The 24857-nt window shown below is 41.6% G+C and overlaps 1 protein-coding gene across 3 annotated transcripts; it reads left to right on the top strand.

The window, feature by feature from the left end:
• The first annotated feature begins 1994 nt into the window (after window positions 1-1994).
• Window positions 1995-24058, top strand: PPIL4 (peptidylprolyl isomerase like 4). Of its 3 annotated transcripts, none has more exons than XM_061988965.1 (13): window positions 1995-2086; window positions 3363-3430; window positions 3516-3580; window positions 5190-5307; window positions 8166-8308; window positions 8646-8742; window positions 10127-10243; window positions 11791-11915; window positions 12931-12997; window positions 13760-13871; window positions 16044-16140; window positions 16745-16883; window positions 23609-24058. In XM_061988965.1, exons 1-13 carry the CDS (start codon window positions 2017-2019, stop codon window positions 23831-23833), a joined length of 1443 nt encoding a protein of 480 aa, XP_061844949.1. In that variant the 5' UTR covers window positions 1995-2016; the 3' UTR covers window positions 23834-24058. The 3 variants fall into 3 exon arrangements, with proteins under 3 accessions (XP_061844949.1, XP_061844950.1, XP_061844951.1); XM_061988967.1 differs by lacking the exon at window positions 1995-2086 and adding an exon at window positions 2168-2188; XM_061988966.1 differs by lacking the exon at window positions 3363-3430 and having other exon boundaries at window positions 2016-2086; window positions 3471-3580.
• Window positions 24059-24857: the final 799 nt, after the last annotated feature.

Below are 24857 nucleotides of genomic sequence, written 5' to 3'. Positions count from 1 at the left end.
CAAAAGCAAGCTGTAATACCGTGCTGGTTTGTGGATTAGATGAATGATTTAAATGTTTGCAAAATGTACTAGAGGCAAAATAATTAATGGTATCAGAGCATATAAAAATGCAGAGTAACAAGGATCGCTGACCCTGCAGGAAAGTTCAGGAGGGTTTCTCACCAAGGAATTAGCATCTCATTGAAATGCAATATGAGATGAATCATAGAATGGTAGGGGTTTGGGAGGGACCTTTAGATCCTTTTTGACCATCCGTTTTTGCAAGTTTCCTGGTAAACTATCTATCATGTAATGCTTTTCTTCCATTTTTGTTCCCATCGTTCTCTCTTTTTTTCTCACTTCAAAGCTTTCATTAGTCTCACAGCACAACAGATGTCCTAACAGTTTTATCTAACATAAATGGTAAAATTATTTGCAGTCACTAAATAACTTGTCATCACTTTCACAAGTGATCTAGCCTTTTTTTCTTTTAGCATTCATTATAAGCATTGGTTATTAGAAGGAAAAAGCCAGTATAAAGGATAAGAAAACTATTATTCAATTTATTCTAAGAGTAAAATGAGTGATAAAAGCCTGGCCTAAGTTAATACTATGTTTTCTTACTGAAGAGCAAAGTAGGAGTTCCTAAAGTAGCATTGTAGTTAAACTTCAGTCAGCATAGGCTTGCATAAACCTGCTGTACTGCTTTTATCCATCTTAGAGTTTTGGAGTAATGTCATGTGTATACTGTAGTGCTTTCTTCTATTGACAACTGCTGTACAAGATGACTTAAAAACAGCCTTGAATCAACATTAACGTACAGGCTGGGAATAAGCTTGCAAAAATGATACAATACTGCAAAACACTTGATGGTAGCACAAGCAGCTTTGAAAACTACTGCGCTATGGAGGCAGAATACAATTCACTGCAATTGCAGATCTTGGTCCCAGGACCAACCCACTACTTGGTCTCTGGGACCATCACACAGTAGGACGGTGATGAAAACTATGAAGATTTCCATCTTGGCTATTTATAAAGGTGCTGTTATATAACGTGGTGATCTGGTGTTACCATTACTGATACTTAAAGAGATCTCGCTCTTACCAACCTACATGCAATTCTGTACTCCCAGCTTTGCCTTCCTGCTCCCTCCCTTCCCTTTTACTGTTTCCCTTTGTACAGAGAGTCAGTTCAAGTTAATTCAGGTCAATTCAGATCAGTCTGTCAGAGCACAGATTCAGCAACAAAACATAATTTGTTTTCCAACAGATTAGTGACTGGAATTGGCTTATTGTGTGCAGAGTACCAGAGCATGATCCCGAAGAGGTGAAGAGTGTACAACCTGAAGAGGAAGCTCTCTGTGCAGGGGGGCAGGATCCCTTGTTTTGAGGAAAATGAACCTTTAGGTTAGTTCAACTGTAACACATACACCTAAGAACAGGCTGTGGTGTCAACTGCAAGGGAATAAATTGTTTGCTTGTCTGTCCTTTCAGTGTCACCCACAGTAATGCAAGTCGTGTTGTGACCGTGTACTCAAGGTAAATACTGGGGCTGCTAGTTGCTTTACAGTCCTCCAATTAATAACTATGAGGTAAAACCGGTTTTATTTGACAATGTATAATAAGCACCCCAACCTCGGGGAGCATCACGCTCAAAACCTGCATGATTAGGCTCGACACGTGTACTTTGCCAGAGGAGGTTGCTCTTGGGAGGAGGGGTGCGTGTGTTTCCAGTTCCCCCTCAGGAAGGGGCTGCCTAGTAGCCCTCCAGGAAGGGCTCTTCTAGCAGCCCATGGCCTCCTGCCCTGTCCCCGCCGGAGAGGAGAGGCGTACGAGCCCCGAGCCGAGGCTGGCGCGCTTGGGAGGGTGCCCAGCCTCGAGGCGATGAGGGGCTGGCAGCGAGGACTTCTCCCCGCACCCTCGTGTCCCTTGGCAGGGCACATAGGGCGGCCCGCCGCCCGCCTCGGCGCCACCTCCTCCTCCGTGCCGGCAGAGGGCGGCCGAGCGCTGGCGGGCGGCGCGGAGGTCGGCCGCAGCCATGGCCGTGCTGCTGGAGACAACGCTGGGCGACCTGGTGATCGATCTGTACACGGAGGAGCGCCCCCGCGGTAGGAGCGCGGCGGGCACGGGGGGCGATGGGGCGGGCGCGGTGTTGCCCCTCGCGCGGGCAGTGGAAGCGGCGAGCAAAGCGTCGGGGCCGCTGCGCGGGGGTGAGCCGCCTGGCCCGCTCCGGAAGTCCGCTGTGTACGCGCTGGGCCGTGCTCATGGCCGCCCTGTGTTGCTGCGTCGTGCGGCTCGCTTCCCTGCGGCTCCCGGCCTGGCGGGGCGGCTGCCGCGGCTCTGGGCGTGCGAAGCTTCTCAGGGGTTTGCCGCCGGTGGGGCCGCTCCTCCCCCGCGCCTGCCCAGCCGCCGGCCCGCGGGCTCCCTCAGAGCTGTCCCGGGGCACCCCGGCCCTGGGAGCCAGCGGGCCCTTCGCTGGGGCTGTCGCCGCTTGACGTTTTGGTGGCAGCACGGGCTCCTGGGTTGGGTCAACACCTCACCTCTTGCCACCCTGTGTTTTGGCACGTCAGGCGGGCCTTGGTCCTGGGCTTACATCCAGGCGGGTGCCGAGCTTTCTGTGGTCGGCAGCGGTCCCCGTGCACAGCTTGTATGTAAGCGTTTGAAGTACTTGGAAGCATCAGTTGTTGTTGGGAAGCTTGAGATCTTTTTAAATTACGTTTTTATTATCAGTTCAATGTTTTGGGTTTTTTTGGTTTTTTGTTTTGTTTTGTTTTTAAATGAGCAAATATAGCACAGAATGTAGAGTAGTCGGGGTTGGAAGAGTCCTCTAGAGGTCACCCAGTCCAACTCCTAAAGCAGATTCTCAGGTCCAGGCAGGTTTTTGAAACCTCTGGAGAAAGAGACTCCACAGCCTCCCTGGGCAGCCTGTGCCAGGGGTCTCTCTCAATAAAGAAGGTACTCCTCAGTCTTTTGTTTTCCAGGCTAAACGGCCCCAGTTCTCACAGCTTTTCCTCCTCAGAGGGATGTTGCAGTCTTCTGATCATCTTGGTAGCCTTGAATGTTAAAAAATCAAATTAGAAAATATTCAAAATCAAATGGCAACTGTGATCTTTCAAAGGTGTTTGGAAAGAAACTAGGAAAAAAACCCATGGATTCCTGTACAACTAGCTGTATTTAGGGCTCTTTGAATCACGAGAGATAGGCTTTAGGAAGGGAGGAAATGTTGCTTCTCCTTAGAGCATCTCTCACAGTGTTCATATGTTGTGCACTGAGAAGTCTTAACACAGTCTGGCCAAAACCAGTTTTCTAGACATTGAACTGGATATCTTTATATCTATAGTATCTGATGTTTTCTTTAGTAAATGTTGGTGTCATTTCTTACAGCTTGTCTGAATTTTCTAAAGCTCTGCAAAGTCAAGTACTACAACTACTGTCTTATTCATAATGTACAGGTGAGTATTATAAATATTTTATTTTTTTGTTGGTTTACAGTCACACATGTGAAAGCAATACCTTACATATTCTGCTTTGTGACAGAGGGATTTTATTATACAAACTGGTGACCCCATGGGAACTGGCCGTGGAGGGGAATCCATATTTTGGTAAGTAACACTTTTTTGTATTACTCAATTGACCGAGAAATTGTCTAGGGGAATAGGGGTTACAATTAGATTGTCTTCAGCTCTCTTGGAGAAGAATTACTGATGAGAAGTACAAATGATGTTGGATAAGCTTTTTGGTTGTCATATCTAAATACCTTATTAATTCCTGTGCTGTCTTTGGCTGTTCATTTTTTTCTAGACAGTATTCTGTCTCTGATCTTAGCAATGAAGTGAATATGGAGGCTATACTTTATTTCCTCTGTGTATGAGAAAATAACCCCCTTGCTCTAAAAATGTACTTGTGTTCATTTCAGTCATATTGAATGCATATAAGGAAAGCACTTTTCTTCATTGCTTAAGATGTTTTCAGTGATCATGCACATGAAAGCTGCAAGATCATTTGGATGCTGGGATGGAAGTTAGCAAAGTGCCTATGTTCTCTTAAAAACAGAATTGAAATCTGCAGAGCAGAACTGAACCTGCAGTGCTAGGGAACACAATATACACAGATAAATAGCACAGCCTGAACAGAATCAGCATTGCTAAACCAATGTCAACTTCTGTAAGAAGAAGACGCTCTGTCAGAGTGTCTTAAATACAAGACCCTGAACGTTTTGGTCCATGGGTCACTGCTCTAGTGATCCTGGAAGCAGTATAATTATGCTCAGCAGATGCAAGTCTAGGTAGGTAAACTTGCCAGATCTGAGCTGTCTCTGCATGCAGATAGATCAAGTTTATTTTTATATTCAGCTCTTTTATAAGGATTGGTCTTCTGGGTCTTGTTGCTGTGGCAGATAAGAAAGTATAGTGTGATGAGAGAGCAGCAGATTCTGTTCTGCTGCTAGCATGGAGAATGGCAGTTTGTCTTTTCTACCTGTTCTTTACTGCTGAAGTCCACAAAATTGAAATTCCTGTTCTTGGTACCCAAGAAACTGGTGCAGGCGAAGATTAATTTGAATCCTCTCTTCATAGGGGCTTACATCTGCTTAGCAAAATGAGTTCAAACATAACACTGTCCTTAAATTTAGGCAAATGGGTGTATTTACCATGCCCTTTTTGGTTATGGAGTGAGACAAACTGAATGATACCAGTGTTACACTTAAAAATCAAAAATAATTTAACAATTTGCCATATGCTCTCACAAATCACAGCATTCAGTCCTGTGTGTATGATGGAGGAAGCCTACACATAGGTTTAGTGTCTTTTCCTTTGCTTTGGAAGAAAATCTTTTGACAAAAACGTCTAAGTTTTTATAGTGTGTATTAGCTTGTTTTTACAGAACCCACTTATCAAAATCTGCATTTGTGCTTCATGCCTTAGAAAAACATTACATGCTGCATTTTAAAAAATACAAATACACCTCCTCCTCCCTCCTGTTCCAGAAGCGTCTTTGAAGGGCCTTAGAGAAAAATCTGTTGTTTCCTGTAATGTGAATCATCTAAATGTACAGGTCCATAAAAATGTGCGTGGATGCAGAGTAAATTCTGGTTTTATTTCAGTACCCACGTACAAAATTTAAAGATGTTATATTTACCATTTAACAGCAGTTGTTTATCTCACTTTTCAAAATCCATTTGTCTTGTAACGTATTTGTTATATGCATTTTCAGTCAACTCTATGGTGATCAAGCTAGATTTTTTGAAGCAGAAAAAGTGCCAAGAATTAAGCACAAGAAGAAGGGAACTGTGTCGATGGTGAACAACGGCAACGATGAGCATGGATCACAGGTCAGCGCACAGTGTGGGAAAGCTTTGGTACATGTTTAGGTGAAAGATGAAAATTCCTTGAAATGACGAGAGAGACGTTACAATGACAGTGTTGTCTCAATAGCATCATCTTGTAATGGGGTCAAAAGGCATGTAGAAAAATGGCTTTGGATAAATATTTCACATAGTGTTCCAGTGGATATTTGCTTTTGGATACAATAGAGATTAAAATACTTAGATTCAAATCCTGTCCTAGATTGATGTTATAAATTTTGTTTGGTAGCATTCATAGAATCACAGAATGGTAGGGGTTGGAAGGGTAAAGGTCCCTTTACATAAAGAGATCATCTAGTCCAACCAGCCTGCAGAAGCAGGTTCACCTAGATCAGGTCGCATAGGAACACGTCCAGGTGGGTCTTGAAGACCTCCAAGGAAGGAGACGGTCCTCTGTTTTTTTTTTCCACCTGTTTATTCATTCCTGTTGATACCTTGGTGTGATTTTTGCTAATGGATAGAATGGGCAATGAAAAAATCCTGTAGTTAAATGGAAGTGAAAAGTAAGGAAACTGGGTTTTGAAGTAATCTTTAAACTTTCTGGTTATAACTTCATGCTAGTTTGGAAACTGAAATCAGACCACAGTTTTGTCTGGATGGTTACATAAAAGTGTGTTGTTAATAATACAATGTAGGTTGGCAGTTTTACTTTAGTGCTGGTATAAAATCAATTTTTGAAATGAAAAGGTTTTGCTGTAAGTATATTCAAAGCTCTAATGTAATAGAACATTATTTCTCAATTATTTCAGATGCATTGTCACTTTTATGTATTAAAATGCTTCACTTGTAATATCTGTGTGTTTTAATTTTTAAAAGAGATTTTTAAAAACCGAAGAACAATTTTTAAAAGTGATGATTTTATTCCAGCTGGAGTCTGTCATATATGGGGTTAATTTTACTGGTTTCCTGCATTGTATGTTTAAAAATGTTTGCATAGGAGGTTGAGGACAAAGAGATGACATTTGTATTTATACAAATACAAGGTTCAACAAGGACAAGTGCAGAGTCCTGCATCTGGGAAGGAACAACCCCATGCATCAGCACAGGCTGAGGGTCGAACTGCTGAAGCGCAGCTCTGCCGAGAGAGACCTGGGAGTCCTGGTTGATAATAAATTAACTATGAGCTAGTAATGTGGCCTCGTGGCCAAGAAGGACAATGATATCCTGGGATGCATCAAGAAGAGTATAGCCAGCAGGTCAAGGGAGGTTCTTCTGCCACCCTACTCTGTGCTGGTGAGGCCTCATCTGGAGTCCTGTGTCCAGGTCTGGGCTCCTCAGATCAAGAGGGACAGAGAACTTCTAGAGAGTCCAGCTCAGGGCCACCAAGATGATCAGGGGACTGTGGAACATCTTTCATGTGAGGAAAGGCTGCGGGAACTGGGTTTGCTTAGTCTGGAGGAGACTAAGAGGAGATCTTATTAGTATTTACAAATATCTAAAGGGTGGGTGCCAGGAGGCTGAGACATCCCTTTTTTCTGTTGTAGCTAGCAACAGGACAAGGGGTAATGGGATGAAGCTGGAACACAAAAAGTTCCACTTAAATATAAGAAAATACTATTTCACCGTGAGGGTGAGGGAGCCCTGGCACAGGCTGCCCAGAGAAGTTTTGGAATCTCCTTCCTTGGAGGTCTTCAAGACCCACCTGGGCATGTTCCTGTGCGACCTGATCGAGGTGACCCTGCTTCTGCAGGGTAGTTGGATTAGATGATCTCTAAAGGTCCCTTCCAACCCTTACCATTCTATGATTCATTCTATGATTCTATGATATTTCAGAATGCAGCCTTCTCACATGTACACAAGCATGTGGGAAGGAGTACAGTTCTCAGGAACATTATTGCAGCTTCTTCCTTGGGAAAGGAAAATTCCAGGAATGAGTTAGGTGGGGTTGGCTTACAAATGGAAAGTGACTTAGTGTAATCTGTACCAAATACTAACCAGCCTTAACTGTGTTGCAGAGAATGGGGAGCGAGATGTTGCCAGTCAGACTGTAAAGGGTGGATGTAATGGTTGGGTTCTGTTATTTGTGTGTACCTGCTTCTTCCTCCTTCTTTCATTATCAGGTGTCCTGCATCTGTAATTTCTTATCACGTGTTCAGTTGGTACCAGTTTTCCTAGTTCCAGTTTTGCCCTGCAGCAGAATGTCTGATTTGTGTTAGGATGCGTTTCAGTGCCAGTTCAAGCTGATCTAAGTCAATGCTACTACGTTCTAGGTCTTCTATCAATTCTAATGTATCGTGGTTTGTGGAAGAGAAGGCTTTGTGATAAAGAAGGGAAGGCAGGCAAAAAGTCTTGACAGAATTAGATGGAGGCAGAACTATGGAAACTTTAGCCAAAGTTGTGAAAATGCACCTGCTGAGTGCAGTTTGATGAAGAGATGCTTTGAGCTCAGCTCACTGCTGACCAGTGGGGTAGCCTTTGCTCTTTCTATCCTCTCGCTTTCGTCAGCTGTGATGCCTATCTCAACTTTTGTTGATGTTGCTCAGCAAACCTACCTGGTAGATACCTGTCTGCTCTTCCTCTGCCTGTCTGATTTTCTGGCCCATTACTGCATCAAACCAATTCACAGAAGAGTCCAACAAACCATAACTGCAAGCTCGTGCAGAGAGAGGCTTGTGTGAGAGAACCTCTCTTCCTCAGGCATGGCTGTAAGCTGACCCGCTGTGTCTTCAAAACTAGTGGAAGAAGACTAATCGTGTCCCACTGAACTCAGGAAGAGAGTCTCTTTTTTCCCCCAGATTTCAGTGAGAGTTGTATGTCTCCTAAGGTAAAACTCAAGCCCTGAATTTTTCTATTTACTGTTAATGGTTTTGTATCTTCTTTTGCAGTTTCTTATTACTACAGGGGAAAACCTGGATTACCTTGATGGTGTGCACACAGTGTTTGGAGAAGTGACGGAAGGCATGGATGTATTGAAGACAATTAATGAAACCTTTGTAGATAAGGATTTTATCCCATATCAAGATATCAGGTGTGACTACTTTTAACTTGAAGAATACATCATAATTAAGCAAATTCATCTTTTTTTTAAACTAGATTAATATAGTGGTGTCAAGTGGTCTGTACATGGTGTCTTAAATTCTGATTTATTCCTGTATTGTGGGTAAAATAAGCAGGAACTAAACAGCTATGTGAGAAAACGTGCAACTATGCTGCCTTTACAAAAGCATCAGTATTATAAGCACACAGTGTGTTTGACCACTTAGGATTTAACTGTGTCCTGCTTTCTCTACTTGGGTAAAAGGAGTTCTATTTGCATCTGACTGATGCTGGTCTTAATTTTTTTTATGTTATTATTTTTTTTAAAGGATAACTCATACAGTAATTTTAGATGATCCATTTGAAGATCCACCTGGCTTGTCTGTCCCTGATCGCTCACCAGAACCTACTAAGGAACAGCTAGATGTGAGTATTTATAATGGCTGCTTGGGGAAGAGCTGGAAGAAATAATTAAATGAATGTATCCTTATTAATGACCAGCACAGACTTGGTCAAGATAAGAATTCTGTCTTTAAGACTTTGTCAAATCTAGATCCTAAAAGAACTAAACGATTTAATATAGGAGGGTAAGAGATGCTCTTCTACTGAACCAGCTTGAGTTCTGATACATCAAATGCCTGTCTGTTATTTGGGGCTGTTGCTGTGTTTAATCTTTCAAGAAAAGAGTAAAAGGGTGACTTGTGTGTTCTCCCCTGTGTCTGTGGTGGAATTAGGTTGGGAAGCCAAAGTTTAGATTTTTAGTTACAGGCTAGATAAGCAGAACATTCAGAATATTCACCTTTAGCCTTGCTGGGTTGTTTTTGGTTTTGGGGTTTTTTGTATTATCTGGTAGTAGACAAAATATAACTAACATTTATTAACATTGAAATGCTTACTGCTGTTTTAAGTGTGAAACAGTCTGTTTTTCAGTGGAAGTAATCCTGATTCAATTATTATTGCAGTTACATCTGCAAGCATACATGCTGTTGTAGTGTATTTAAATGCAAGGAATTTGCTAGAAATGTCATTGTAATTATTCATAATTGACTCACAGCATGCAGTTATGCAAGTTGCCATGTGAGATTATCACCTTGTATGGAAACAGTTGTTTGGAGCGATGAATAAATTTACAGGAGAGAATAGTTTATTGTAAAGTTTAACAGATAGAATTACAAGATTGGAATTAGGCTTTTATAGTACTTCCATGCTGTGGTTGATATCTGTGACATACCTTCAGATTTTTTCTTCCCCTGTAGCCTGTCTGAAAATACACATTTTGGTGTAGAAATATCTGTAAGGACAGCACCATTCTAGAGGTTCTGATGAAGAGAATACCCCCTCCCCAAATTCTGCATAGATATAAATGTCTAAAAGTAAAATTCTTGTTGTGATGTACTATATTTAATGTTTGAGTCTTATTAAGCACTACAGTTGTTTGTGGTGTTCCTTGTCTTCATTCTGGTAGGAGCTATCTAGATTAGAAATGAGTTGACAGTTCTGGTGAGGTGTTGAGTATGAGATGGGAGCGTGAAAGAATTTAGAATATCTAACTGAAAATGGTTCAAATTGGGCCTGAAAGTTTATAGATAGTTCATAGTGTCTGAAACACGAGGATAACATCATCTCTCTCTTATTTTAATCTTAAGTGGGAAGAACAGAATGAAAGCCCAGTTCTGCGGAGATACAGTGCTTAAGCATTTTTCATGTCTTGGGGGATGAGGGGGGAGGTGATCCAAGTAATATTTGGAAAGGAAGAAAGAATATTTTGGCCACAGCTTAGCAATAAGTAGCTTTTTCCTTCATTTTTCAGAGTGGCAGAATAGGAGCAGATGAAGAAATCGATGACTTGAAAGGACGGTCTGTAGATGAAATAGAAGAAGTTGAAGCAGAAAAAGAAGCAAAAACTCGTGCCATTCTTCTGGAAATGGTGATTATCTTTCTGTATTTACCTTTTAGATATTACTCCTCTGTGTGTGCATGCTATATTAAGTCTAGGAGAACATGTGCTATTTATCGTGAAATTGCTTATCTGATGATGTCATGGCTCAGCATCTGTGCTATTGAATGTCTTTGGTACAATGAAAAAAAGTTGAGTCTGAGCACTGGAGGTGATTTTCTGATAAAACCAGGGATATTTCATTTTCAAAGCCAGGATTAAAAGTGGACCAGTGGAGGTTTTATAAAAACTTTGTGGAAGTGTATCTAACTAAAAAAGGTAACATACATAACATGCTGCTGAATGTGTCTAATCCTGGAAGAAGTTTAGTGTTTGTGGGAGAGAGCTGGGCTAATTTGGGATAATCTCTTCCCAGTACATAGAGGGACATTGAGGTTGCATTGTTCATATATGTAATGACAGTCTTCCTTCTGTGGGATTAGTTGAGCTTAACATTGGTTAACTTCATGTTCTTCCTTCTTAAATGTCGTGTTTGGTAACTGCTGGCAGTTGTAAACTCGATGTAGTAACAAAAACTGTGAATAGGCCTTGAAGTCTTCAGGAAAAAAAAAAAGCCCACACACTGTTGAAGGATTGGTAAATCCATCCCACTTCTTTACAACTACCAGGGTTACATTTGTGCTGAATAGTTAGCAGCAGAGTCTGATACTAAGGTCCATCCACATGTGGCCACAGTGTTGCAGAGGACCTGCAGGCACCTGAGTTCATTTTGCTGCAGCAGCAGTGTGGCTGATGACTTGTTTTCCAGATAAAGTCACGGTTAGCTAAAAACGGCAAGTGGAGTATGTGAGCCAATGCAGTAATTTTCAGGGAGTATTGCTGGGTAGAATGCTTATAAGTCTACTGCTAGTTTCACTGAGCTGAAAAAACACAACTATTCTTTCCACTGTTCTTTTATTGAAACAGTAAACTTCTGTGAGAGTGTCATGTGCTTGAACTCCTCATACATTTTCATCTGCTTCTTACTTCTATTATTTTTCTTCTTTCTGTTACCAAACTCATGTGCATTACCTTCTTATTAGCATATTAAGTAAAACATGGAGGTAAATTTTAAGAATCTCACCAGTCTTTTGTTCAAGTTTTTAAAAGAATTGCTACAATTCAACAGGAGGTAGTGTGCCTATTTGCATTTTCCTTTGTAACTTAATTTGCTGTCACATCATCTTGAATTAAGGAATGGGCCCAATCCATTTTTATTGTTATAACAGAGTGACTCTAAAAGTACTTTCACCTTTTAGAGCCATGTACTTGCTGTGTTGGAAACAAGTAAAGGCAGGTAGAAAGTGTGGCTTTCATGAAGTCCTAGTGGTGGAGTTGCAATTAGATAATAATTTTTAGGTGCTGTGGAAAACACTTCTTGCATGACATTGGGTAGGAAAAATATTGTATTAATTTTTGATTTTGTGATAGCAATGCATCTGAGGTCATCCAAAAGGTGTGTTGCCAGTGTCCCTGCGGGAGTAAAATGTAGAGAATTTCAGGCAGAAGTGTTCAAAGTCTTTTTCTTTATGCCACAGGTGGGAGACTTACCAGATGCAGAGGTCAAGCCACCGGAAAATGTGTTGTTTGTTTGTAAACTGAATCCTGTGACCACAGATGAAGACCTGGAGATAATATTCTCACGATTCGGTCCCATTAAAAGGTAGTTATCATATAACAAAAAAAAAACAACCCAAGCCCCTTTGAAACTGAGCTTGATTCCCTTCAGGGTGTTTAGATTTGACTAGTATTCTGTAGTCTGTATTCAGTAGTATTTAGTAGTATTCTGTCATCTCTGTGCTTGCATGTATTTGGATAGAGACCACAACAATGCAGCTGTAAAGTCAGATCTAGCTACATGAGTATCCTGTCCCAGGTGTGGTTTTAACTGAAAGCCTAGGGAAGTACAGGAACAAGGTGAGCCTTGTAGCTTGTCTGAGTCAACCTTGTCTTCTCCTTTTATTTTTCTTTTTATTTGGTCTTAATAGTTTTTTGGATTGTGTAATCCTAACCCTCATTTATCTCCTCCTAAGTACACATGGGAGAGGTCTCACCTTATTAAGTCTCACCTTAATACCACATTTCCTGCCCTTGTTGCCCATCTGACCTCTTTCAGCATCCTGTAGTCAGAATTCTCATGTCATACATAAGAGTTAGGTAATACTGATGCAATACTCTGTTGTTTCCATTTCGCATCTAGCTTCTTATTTTTACCCAGTAATAAGTGCCTGATAAGATTCTGTCTGGTAAAGAGGTGCATGCTAAGAAGAGAAAGTTTTCCCAATGCTGTCTGTTTAAACTTTTCATAAAATGACTTGAGAAACCAGAATGTTTTAAGTTTCTCATCTTGCATTAGCAAAATGCAAAAAGCAACAGTAATGTTGGAATATAAATTTTGTTTCATTAATCATAAACATCCCTAGTTATGCATGTTGACCACTTGTTGGTTAAGTGTAATAATTAGTCAAGTAAAGTCACGTGCATTTTTTCTGTGCAGACACCCCCACATCAGCAGGAGTCTCAGAATCGAGAGTTATAATACCTTTGAGGTTTTGGGGTATGTTTTTGGGGGGTTTTGTTTGAGTTTTTATAACTGTTACTCTCCCTTTTAAGCAGTGCTTGTCTATCTTACATTTTTTTTCTCCAACAGCATTGACATTTTTCTATCAATTTTTCAGCTGTGAAGTGATTAGAGACTGGAAGACTGGTGAATCTCTTTGTTATGCTTTCATTGAATTTGAAAAGGTAAGTTTTTTAGGTATACTGTGTGTAGATTCTGCTTATAAAAGTTCACTTTTTGTATGCTAAATGAGGCAAACATTTAAGTATTTCTTTTTTCATGCAAGCAATACAAATATGTTGCTCTTAGGTTGCCTTGAAACTAGCGGAAAGGGAGCAGGTTCATTGTTCTCACCAGAGCACATTAAGTTTTTGTAGAGTTAAAGAAATACTTAGAAGAGCAAGGAGGCAAGCTGTGTGAAGAGAAGAGGGTCTGTGAAGGAAGGTAGTCTGTTACAGTAGTGTCCTATATTGGGCTTGTAAATGATGCTCTATCAACATGCCACTTTCACTGTGAGACTGATAGGAAAACTTATCCTGATGGTATATAGCTTCTTGTTTGTATCTGGTGATCTCTCTTACCTGTGAGGAAAACTGGAAAAGAGTGGAAAATGTTCTCACTTTTCTTTAGCCTACTAATGGAGTTCTTAGTTGTCCTTTTCCCTTGTTTTTCTGAATGCATTACACGTGCCAAACGTACCTGGATTGGCAAATGATTTCAATATTCAGATGAACTGAGGAATTGGAATTGGAAACGGTGACATTTAGACAAAGCAGATCTCTCTCTCTCTCTTTTGAAATGGAACAATGCAAAAACTGTTGTGTTTCTAGGCAGCTTTAGGGAAAAAAATGTCTGCTATTAAGCAGTTGAATTTGTGTTTGAGCTCTTCCATTAATATTCTTGTGGAGTAATAACAAATCAACGTTTTCTGGAAACATTAATATCAGGAGGAAGACTGTGAGAAAGCCTACTTCAAAATGGACAATGTGCTGATAGATGACAGACGGATACATGTGGATTTTAGCCAGTCAGTTGCGAAGATAAAGTGGAGGGGAAAAGGTAGGTACACGTGTGATTTCTGACCTTCATAACGTAATGAGCCATGACTGCTAAAGTGTAAGTATATAAAGAGAAGCAATTGTTATGAGCTTAAATAATTTCACATTCAGGGATATAATTTTTCTTGGTACTGTAACAAATAGAGCAACACAGTTGCTGGTTGCTAGCTCTTCTCTTCACTTGCTCCATAAGAAAGAGTAGAAGGATTTACCACTGTTACATTAACATTACATTGCCTTGGATTACCTTTTTATCAGATATATTTTGGTTGCTAAATCATTCGTTCCTCTCGAGCTTTAAAAGTGATATTTTTGATGGTCCTTATTAGTAAAATAGCATGGCAGTACATCATTACCTTCTAGTTTCTTTTTATTATTCATTATATGACAGTTTTGTGTATAATACAAGAAGAAGTCAGTTTTCAGGCTGGGGATTTTCCCCCTTCACCTCCTGTAGGTCAAACGTATTGCAGAGCAGGCTGCAGGTTATAAAAACCTAATTTCAGATGTTAAAGGATGTTTTGGGAGGAAAAAGTTGGGGGGACAGGTAGCTGCAGTGGTTATTTGGTTGTTGAGGATGTAAGGAAAGCATTGGACTTGGAAAGGTGATTGTGCATTGCAGTGGTGATGTTCTTGTGTATCTTTGGCTAAAAGTAGTCGTCCCTCAGTTTTTTTTTGCATAGAATTTCTCTAGGTTGTAGACTAGTCATGGACACTGAAGTGCTAGAAATTGCCCTGGCCAGAGCTGAGATGACTTTGTAATCTATACTGTGCTTTGCAGTGAGTGCATCCTGTGCTAACTGACTACACTCTACCTGGGTACCTTAGTTCTACATTGTCCTAAATATTGCAAAGCTAACTATATTGTCATGTTCTTGTGCTTGTATGGTGCTCAAAAAGAGTAGAGGGAAGTATTGCCCTTCCGCTTTCAGTAGCCATTTCTGATCTAGCCAGTTAATAGGACCATGAGCCAGCAATGTGCCCTCGTGGCCAAGAAGGCCAATGGCATCCTGGGGTGTATTAGAAGGGCTGTGGTTAGTAGATGGAGAGGGGTTCTCCTCCCCCTCTACTCTTCCCTCCTGAGACTGCATCTGGAATATTGTGTCCGGTTTTGGACCCCTCAGTTCAAGGACAGGGAGCTGCTGGAGAGAGTTCAGCACAGGGCCAACAAGATGATGAAGGGAGTGGAGCATCTCCCTTATGGTAAAAGGCTGAGGGAGCTGGGGCTCTTCAACTTGGAGGAGACTGAGGGGTGATCTCATTAATGTTTACAAATACAGATAGGGTGGGTGTCAGGAGGATGTAGCCAGACTCTTCTTATTGATATCCAATGATAGGACAAGGGGCAACAGGTACAAGTTGGAACATAAGAGGTTCCAAAGAAACATAAGGAAAAGCTTCTTCGCTGTTCAGGTGAGAGAGTGCTAGAACAGACTACCCAGATAGGTTGTGGAGTCTCCTTCTCTGGAGACATTCAAAACCCACCTGGATGAGTTCCTGTGTGACCTACTCTAGGTGGTCCTGCTCTGGCAGGGGGGTTGGACTAGATAATCTTTTCCAGCCCTTGAGATTCTGTGATTCTGTGTAATAGTGCAGTTTTAGGTATGACCGTGAGATGGCAGCACATTGCTGTAGGATGGTTTATAAGGCATTCTGAAGTACACGATGGAAAATGAAATCTCTCACACTGCTCTTTAACAAGATCTGACAATTGTTTTTTATAATTTTCAGTTTGTATTCTTAAGCTGTAGCTTTCCCAGAGGTTTCCCTTTGTGCAGCCCAGGCCAATAAAGTCTTTTAATAAGAAGAGTAGTGTGTAGTAGCTTTCATGGTAACAGAATTTCAAGTAGTGTGACAGAGGATCTGTAATCAGAGTGGGACTAAACCAGTTGCTGAATCCTGGAGTGTTGCCTCCACTGGGCAGGACTGAGGAGAGAGCCATATGTTGTTTAATGGGATCTGCAAGCAAGAGAAGGACAGAAAATCACAATTTGTCCTATTCTCTTCTACTCCGCTACCCAGATGACAGTGTTGTTTCTGGAACTGCATCATGCTGTGCATCTCTGTATGACTATGAAGAAGCCTTAGCTTCATATGCAGAGCTTAATGATAGATATGGATCTTGTTTGATTTTTTTAGTTGGAGTGAACTGACTGCATTTTTCTGTGGACAGGTGGGCGCTATACCAAGGATGATTTCAAAGAGTACGAAAAGGAACGAGACAAATCTTCAAAAGTTGCTCTGAAAGAGAAAGTTAAACCAAAGCAGGAGTATCCTTTTCTGGTCAAAGGTTATTTTTTTGACTTAAGTACAGTTTATGAAAACAGCCTTGAAAAGACTTGTTATTCTTAAAGCTTGCCAATGGAAGCCACATGGTGCTTCGTGTGCCCGGTGTTTAAGACAAAACTAAACATTTTTTGTTTGCATTTAGTCAAATCAGAACGTTTCACTTCCATGTTATGCACAGGTAAATGATGTTCCCAGTCTTTACAGCCTTGGAATGAGATAACGGCCAAACCAAGTGGTTTCAAAGGACACCTGCTGCATCCAAAATGAGACCACAGTAGTAAAACTAAGTCGTGCTCTGAGATTATACTTTGTTTGTGGTAAGCATGAGAGAAACGAGGACCATAGCTTGTTCAGATACCCACAGGTAGAAAGGAAAGGAGAACTGGGGCCTGTCTGTACCATTTGACTGGACAAAATTAATTCATTTCGTACTGATGATTTTCTTTCAATGCGTACAGTCCTGTTCTGATTGAAGTCTTGGTAAACCCCAATCTGAGTAAATACGGATTGGTTTGTTTCATGAGCTTTCCTGCTCTGCTTTACTGATATTAGGTAAACGGGTCTGTCCTTAACCAATGCCACCAGTGCCAAGTATGACCTTGTGCTGGATGAGGACATAGAAGAGTCTCAAACCAGTCAGTCACGCTTTGCTAAAAAACAGAAGAAGAAAAAGCACCACCACTCTGAAGATGAAGAGGATGACAAGAGGAGCAAAAAGTCGAAGGTACTTAACCTTTTCATACATTAACTTTATATCTATTTGTTGTTCTCATAATAAGAGAAGCCAGGAAAAGTCTGATACTGAACTGAGGACATGGCTTGCAAAGTCCCTTAAGATACAGCAGTTGTAAACACACATAAGGCTGATGTTCATATCTGATTACGAAAGAGGCTTTCTAAATCTTCCTGGACTTTTGGAGCTTGGCATGTCTGAATGGCTTTTTGCCAAAACATCCTGAAGAGGCAGTGTAGCGTTTCAGCACTTTGAACCTGTTGTTCACATATTCCCAGTCAGAAACTAGTAGTTAATCATATTTTGGGAATGCAGACTGTTTCTCATTTTCTTGCCAGACCAGCATATGTTGTTTTTTTTCCCATGTGGAATCAGAAACATCATCTCTTTGCGTTATCTTTGTTAGATTTTTTTTCTGTGGAAGCCTTTGTGTAAAATCTGTGTGCAGGTTTGTTTGCATCTGCATTGTGCAAGCATACAGTGTTATAAGGCTTGGGCTGTGGAGAAGATCATCGAAAGACTACAGTTCCGTCATTAATTCCACTTCAGCTCATCAGGTCAGCATTCTCACATTTCTGTCAACTTGAGATAGTCAAGATACTGGTGTATCTTGACTGCAACGATAAAGTGCAAGTTTAACCACTGATGAAGTGAGTGTGAGCATTGGGGAGAATTGAACTAAGTTGAAAAAACAAGAAAACCAAACCCCAATGCTTTTAACAGAGCAAGCTTTATGAGTGAGAACAGAGCTGTCTTCTAGCAACTTCTCAGACTGTGAGAAGCTTCCAGCCACAGTAAATGAAGCCACTTGGTTGTGGCATGAGTTTTGAGTACCACTTAAGATTTTGTTGTCCCATTGCATCACTTCTTGCTGTAATGCTCAAAATAACTTTTCTCATGAATATCAGCAGTTAATGTTTTTCAGTGCCACCAGTGTGAGCCCTGTTTACTCCTTCATGGTAGAAGTCTTTTTATCACTGTTTGTGTACTAATTCAGTTGGGATCCTTTGCGAGGAGGGGAGGGGACAGAGCTGTTCAGATAAAGTCTCAGTCAGAGCCAATATATCCAAGAAGTCTGGACTAATGTTGGTTTAGACCTCCTGCTGTCTTTTTGTCTGATTGAGACTGTCCTTTCAAAGTTCTTGAAACAAATATTTCTGGAAATAATCTTTCTTCTTGATGGTTCAGAAGTTACATGTGTGGAACTGCCTGGTCATGCGTTATGTGCAAAAAGCATTTAAAAGTCACGCAGGTGTCTCCAGCCCTGCAGGTGGTACAAGTGCTGGCAGCAATAGGCTGATAACCTCTGTTGTAACAGTTTCATATGGATTTTATAGCACAAAACCATAGGGACAGAGAGATTCCTGGTGCTTTTTCCAAGTTCTGGAAAAGAGTATTTTCTAGTGCTTGACTCTGATCTCTTCTGTGTCTATGTATATCTTTTTGATTTAGCCACCTGCTGCGACTGTGGTTTGTTCCCGCAGTCTACTGCCACTCTTGTTCTGTTACTGTCTTTCCCATTGCTTTTCTCTCTGTTGCTCACCTTGTGTAAATAGCATAGCCTAAAATCACAGATGGAGGCTTACCTCTATTCTCTGAGCAATGTGGTTTCCCTCTTGGAGCTGTGAAATCCAACTTCTGGGAAGAATTTTTCTTGTCTGTACTTGAATATTCTCGTTGGTATGTACTGTACAGTGTGTACATACTGAGCAGTATGTACTCAGTCTCATTTCGAGATTCAGGAAGTGTTTTGAGCATGGCCCTTTCCAGGTGAAAGCTGGCAAATGCTATTGAGCATATGCAAAATGTAATTTTATTTTTACATTTCTAATTTGGGCAAAATTGAGGGAACTCGGGAAGGAAGTATGTTCCTGAGGCAGGGTTTGTTCAGTGTGAATACTGAGACTGGAACAAACCATAACAGTATGGAAATTTTGTGGATAAATGTTAGTGTTTTTAGTCTAGGTAAACAAAACATTTTTCCATAGCTCTCTTGTGGAAATATTAGAATATATTTAAGGTAAGAACTTTAAAACAGCAGCACACCCTCCACAACTAATTGATCAGAGACCACAACAGCTGTGCTTCATATATATACTTCCACCCTGAGCCCCTAGCGTGGCAGAGATTTTAATTAACAGAGAAGAGGGTCTTACGATGGGAAGTTCTGGCAACTGAAACTGCAGTTTGTGCTACAGCTCCAGCTATGACTTGAACGGGTTTTATTTTCCGAATAGTTTCCATGATGTTGAGTTGTTTTTCTGTTCTCTTTCTGCCTTTTCTTCTGCAGTGTATTTTGACCCACCCTTTTCTTAGTCTGACACCCGTTTCCTGAGTCTTCAGACTCTGTGTTGATGTTTAAAGAATACATTTTTGAATGTTACATCACTTGACTGGACTCCAGAGGGTAGAAGAGGTAGGGTGTTGTGGTTTGCTTTGAGTAGATAACAGGATGTGTGTCTGGAGCAGGAGGCTGGACTACTATGAGGTTTTGTGAATAGGATTTGACAGAATTGTTTTGGATACAGATCATGCGTCTGCCTGAGATCTGCATTAATTACAGCTTTGTTCTCTTTCCAGATTTTTGTGTTCTTTGGGTTCTTTTAATTTACTTATTTTTTTAAGATACCTGGATCTGTGGAGCAGTGTAGCCTATCCAGTGGATTTTTGTGAGAAAAAAGGACTTCCTGACTTTCAGGTTTCTGTAACGCATGGTTTTGACAGAGATATTGATTCTTCTGGTTTTAATTTCCTGCTCTCACTGCTCATTGGACTCTGTTCACTTTACACTCAGGGTCAAGTTTAATCAAAATTGCCCTCCTGAAAAGGCTGTCTCTGTTTGCTCCTCTTCACCTTGAACTAGTGTGCTTAATATATATAGAGGTGGAATATTTATTCTGCTTCTGTGGTCATGGTATTTCTAGCTGATTTACCTGCAAGTGCTGTTTGGCAAGTTAGTGCTTTCTGCAAAGCCAGCCACAAACTTCCAGAGAAGTGTCTTTCCGTTTCTTCATATTTCCTTCCTCATGTGTTCAGCAACACAGTGCTGGATTAAGAATTGAGGTGATCAACACTTAACTCATTGACTGATGACAGGCTGAGATCCTGGATTGAGAAATCTGGACTTCAGCAGTAAGAGACAGCCTGTTTATAAGTAGGAAGCTTTTTCTTTGAGTTGGAAAACAGCCTGTTTCTGACCAGGATGGAGTATAAAAGATTTTATTTCAAATAACTTTTATTTTTAGTAACTTACAATATTTAAAAAAATGTCTTGTTTCTCTGCCAAACACTTAGAAAAGGTAAAATCTTATATAAAGGGAAATGTACCAGTTTGCAGAGGGGACTAAGATGCAATTCATTCTGTTAATTCAAAGTACTGCTTTAGTTTCTGTATTCTGTGATCACATTAGCTGCTGTGAGGACTTTTTGGTGGCACTTTCAGATTTGCCCTATACACCTATACCTTAAATGCTTCTGTGAAGGTCATTGTGCTTAGCTGGCTCCACGCTCATGTGACTTCTTTTAATCCTTTCAGCAAGTTGCCCTTTTCTGTGCCATTCAACATGAGCTATTTGTCTTTACTTTCAAGTCTTCTTGAACTAAGCTGTTCCCTGCTCTGACTTGGCCAGTAGCCTGTCTGCAGCGTTAGCTTGGTAGATTTTTCAGCTGAGTGCCGTTCTGCTTGTCTACTGTTTCTCCCACGTGCTGGGAGGAAACTTCAGCGGCAAACCAGCTAGAAGGCAGCAGTGCACTAAGCTCACCATTTGTTTATCTGGCCAGTACTTCAGCATTGTTCTTCTCCACTACACCACCAGTATACCCATCTTCTGGGGTTGACTCAGGCCTTGCCACAGAAAAGCTTGGAATCTTTCTTCTTCAAACATACGGAGAGTGAGGCGTTTGGGTGGAAGAGTAACGTGCCCGTGCATCGTTCTGAAGATGAATGGACAAAGCAGTTAGACATAGCTGGAAGCACCACTCCTTCTTGGTGGATTCAGATTTTAAAACCTGTACTGAAATGAAGATTGACGTAAAAATGTGAAAAAAGCAGATAGAGATATACAGTGAGATTACTGGACCCAGCAGCAGCAGCAGCAATGTTTGGTTCTGTAGATGAAGATCAAAACTGAGGTTATGGATGTCTATGTTGATATGGGGCATTTAAATTGATTCTTGTACCTCCAGTATTTCAGCATTCTGTATGGAATTCTAAGGTGATGTTTGCTCTGGGAACTATGCTGATCACTGCCTTTCTGGATAAAAGCTCTGTTTGGAGTAGAGTTTTTTTCATTAGTCTTCAAAACAGTTTGTTCGTTTGTACATGCAGTGTAGGTTTTAGCCATGGAACTGTGAATGCTACTATGAATGAACGAGTACAGATGTAGAAAAATGAAAATCATATCTGAAAGGAAGAAAGAAATACTGTGTAATTTAATGCAGACAGTTTTCACAGTTCATAATGATCTGTGTTTAACAGTGTTATGAAATTCTCATAGAAAGGTGTCTATCTACTAGAGCGTCTAGCGATAGTAAACTTTCAGGTTATTGCACCTTCAAAACAAAAGTGTCCACCACTTTCTCAACAGCAAGCTGTGTATCTGTCTTTCTGCAGGATTCTGAAGCTCCCTCTTGTGTTTTTTTTCCCCTGTAGAGCTTAGTTGAATAATAAGAACAAATTAGTTTTTAGCGGTGTTTGAAAATACTAGTTCACGTGTTAAAACTCAATGTTGTGTATTAAGAAAATCTGTAGAGTCCCTAGAAGTGAAATGGTGACTTTCAAAGTGATCTGTATCTCTTTACTTTTAAAACTGCTGTGGTGCTGTGGCCTGTGGGGGTGTTTGTGTCTCCACGTAGTCATTGTAGCATGTGCCCTGCCATAGTATTGTTTGTGTGACATTACAGTGTAATTAAGCCATCTTTCCTGCATTTACTGATACACTGTCTCAGTGGTTTCATACTGTCTGCCTAGTGCAGCAAGTAAAGCAAGTGCTCTACTGTCAGCAGTCCCTCCTTGGTGATAGAAATCTCTTTTCTCTCCAGAGTAAATCTGTTCTGTGCACTGCCTAGTCAGCATTCTCAGTGACAATATGAAAAAAGCCAGAGAAATTCAAAATTTCCTCATCTTTTGGCCACTTGAATTTGCAGCTTTTTCTTTTTTGTGTTTGTGTGTGTGCTCAGACACCATCGCCACACACTGCTGATCCCTCCTTTTTACATCAATTTAAGTTAGATGGACTTGTACCTGTTACAGATTACTATGGCTGTGTATGAGTGTGTCCTCATGTGTTTTCTGTATGGGTCATACTCCTCAGCCAGCAAAACAAAGCTAATTTTTCATTACCTCATTATTTCCATTTCAATTTATACACCTTGCGTTACTGCTTGACTCAACCTTGCCCAGTCGAGTTGGAGGCCTGTGTCCAGTGGAGTTCCACAGGAATCGGTTCTGGGGCCAGTCTTGTTCAACAACTTTATCAATGACTTGGATGAGGGGACAGTGTCCCCTCAGCAAGGTGGCTGATGACACCAAACTGGGAGGACTGGCTGATTCCCCAGACGGCTGTACTGCCATTCAGCAGGATCTCAACTGGCTTGAGAGTTAGGCAGAGAGGAACCTCATGAGGCTCAACAAGGACAAGTGCAGAGTCCTGCACCTGGGAAGGAACAACCCCATGCACCAGTACAGGCTGGGGATTGACCTGCTGGAGAACAGCTCTGCAGAGAGAGACCTGGGAGTCCTGGTTGGTAATAAACTAACCATGAGCCAGCAACGTGCCCTCGTGGCCAAGAAGGCCAATGGCATCCTAGGATGCATCACGAAGAGTGTGGCCAGCAGGTCAAGGGAGGTTCTTCTCCCCCTCTACTCTGTGCTGGTGAGGCCTCATCTGGAGTCCTGTGTCCAGTTCTGGGCTTCTCAGCTCAAGAGGGACAGGAAAGTGCTGGAGAGAGTCCAGCACGGGGCCACCAAGATGATCAGGGAACTGGAGCATCTTCCTTATGAGGAAAGGCTGTGGGAACTGGAGCTGTTTAGCCTGGAGAAGAGATGACTAGTACTTTATCAACACTTAAAATTACTTATAAACCTGTGTTGAAAGGATGAGGTGAGTCTTTTTTTCTGTAGCATCCCAGTGACAGGGTAAGGGGTAATGGGCACAAGCTGAAACACAGAAGAAATGTCTTTCCTGTGAGAGATCTCTGGCACAGGCTGCCCAGGGAGGTGTGGAGTCTCCTTCTCTGGAGGTTTCCAGACCCACCTGGACGTGTTCCTGTGTGACCTGATGGAGGTGAACCTGCATTTGCAGGGGAGTTGGACTGGATGATCTCTAGAAGGCCCTTCCAACCCTGACCATTCAGTGATTCTGTGTGACTGTATGTTTAAAAGGATCAGATTCTCCATGTTGCCTTTAGCTTCAAGGAAGAGAGAGAGAGAGAGAGAGAGAGAGAGAGAGAGAGAGAAAAGAGAGAGTGATCTGGCAGCCATGCTTTCTTCTGTACATGCTGACAAAAGGTGAAGACTTACCTTCTTCATATAGTTACAGTGGGGTTATTTGTTGTGTGTGATGTTTTTCAAATCATCGTGGATGTAATTCTGTTTCAGGTAGTACCAGCCTTAGCTAAGGAACCAGCCAAGCTTGACTCTGTTCTAATTCTCTTCATGCCTTTGTGTATTTCCCCCTTTTGTCTGTAACTGTATGTCTGTCCAATTCCTTTGACAGGATTCTGACCGAAAATATGAAGGAGAACGCTGCAGAGAGAAGACAAAGAGTGAGAAGAAAGACAGGCATCGGAGTCGCAGCCGATCTCAAGAGAGAGACTACACTTACAGCAAACAAAAAGACAAATACAAAGACGACTCCCGAGTAAGAGACTGGGATAGAAAAGCAGACAGAAGCAGAAGTCCTAAGAAATCAAGAGACAAAGAGAGGTCCGAGTACAGATGAAAGACAAGGGAAAGAGAGGAACTAATCAGTGTTTTCTTCCTGCATTTCCAACATCCTCTCCAATGGATGCGCAATTCCTGGCTAAAAGCAGCTGCCTTCTGTTGGCAGCTTGGCCTTAGAATTCTGTGAGCACCCGGTGTGTGAGTGTCGGAGTGAGCCTTGATTCCAAAAGGATGTTTTTAATAAAGTCTTTCACATTGGTGAAATGGTTTGAGTCTCCAGAAAGGAATGTTGCCTAGAGCTTTTTGGAACTATAAGCACGCACTAACCGGGAATTGCTGTCCTCCACTGTCAACAGATTGGCAGGAGGTTGTCTTTACCTTTCAGCACCTTCAGGTGCTATGGTAATCAGAGTGACAGAATACCTGGGCTGTTCCTTCCAGGGAGTGGGCACATACCGTTAGTATACAGATACTCAAAACTCTTACTTCCTTTGTTTAAAATTAAGTGCTTCTAGCTGGCTGAGCCCCGTGGGCTCTGTTTGCTGACAGCACCGTGCCACAGGGGTGAGGGTCACTGAGGCACTGCTCTACTGCTTCCCAGGGCCCTGGAAAGGCAGTTGCATGCACTTGCTTACTCCTTGACACGCATGAAGTGGCCATGTGGCATTGCCAGAGGATGCCTCTCAAAACTGAGATTCGCTGGGTACTTGGCACGTCTGTGGTCGCTGATCTGGTCTCTGTAGTGTCAGGGGGCAGGTGATGCTGGATGAGTAAGGAGGAGGAAATGGTCGCTAGCAGAAGATCAGAATTTGTGACTTGCTGGGATTAATTTGCAGGTTTTGTGGCAGGAGTAGGTCAGTTGATAACTTTGTCTACAGAGGAATGGAGGTGATGTTTTGGGTCTTCGTGAAAGTCGTCAGGCCCTGGAATGTTTGGCTTGCTCCTCACCATTTGAACAGTGTTTGCCAATATACATACATTTTAAGAGCATGCACGTCCTCTTTCTAGAGGAGGGGTCTTGCATTATTAGGAGACATAGGCACTAGTATTTGTCTTTCCTTCCCATCCATAGAATGTGTGAT

This window comes from Colius striatus, chromosome 2 (genome assembly GCF_028858725.1).
Source record: "Colius striatus isolate bColStr4 chromosome 2, bColStr4.1.hap1, whole genome shotgun sequence".
Classification (NCBI taxonomy): domain Eukaryota; kingdom Metazoa; phylum Chordata; class Aves; order Coliiformes; family Coliidae; genus Colius; species Colius striatus.
This window is presented reverse-complemented; position numbering and strand designations above follow the sequence as displayed.

Bases quoted from the DNA above. Each gene is read 5' to 3' on its own strand.
- PPIL4 (XM_061988965.1), top strand. From the start codon at position 2,017: ATGGCCGTGCTGCTGGAGACAACGCTGGGCGACCTGGTGATCGATCTG. The intron at 8,743-10,126 runs GTGAGTATTTAT...TTCATTTTTCAG, and splicing joins CTACTAAGGAACAGCTAGAT to AGTGGCAGAATAGGAGCAGA. The intron at 11,916-12,930 runs GTAGTTATCATA...TCAATTTTTCAG, and splicing joins CGATTCGGTCCCATTAAAAG to CTGTGAAGTGATTAGAGACT.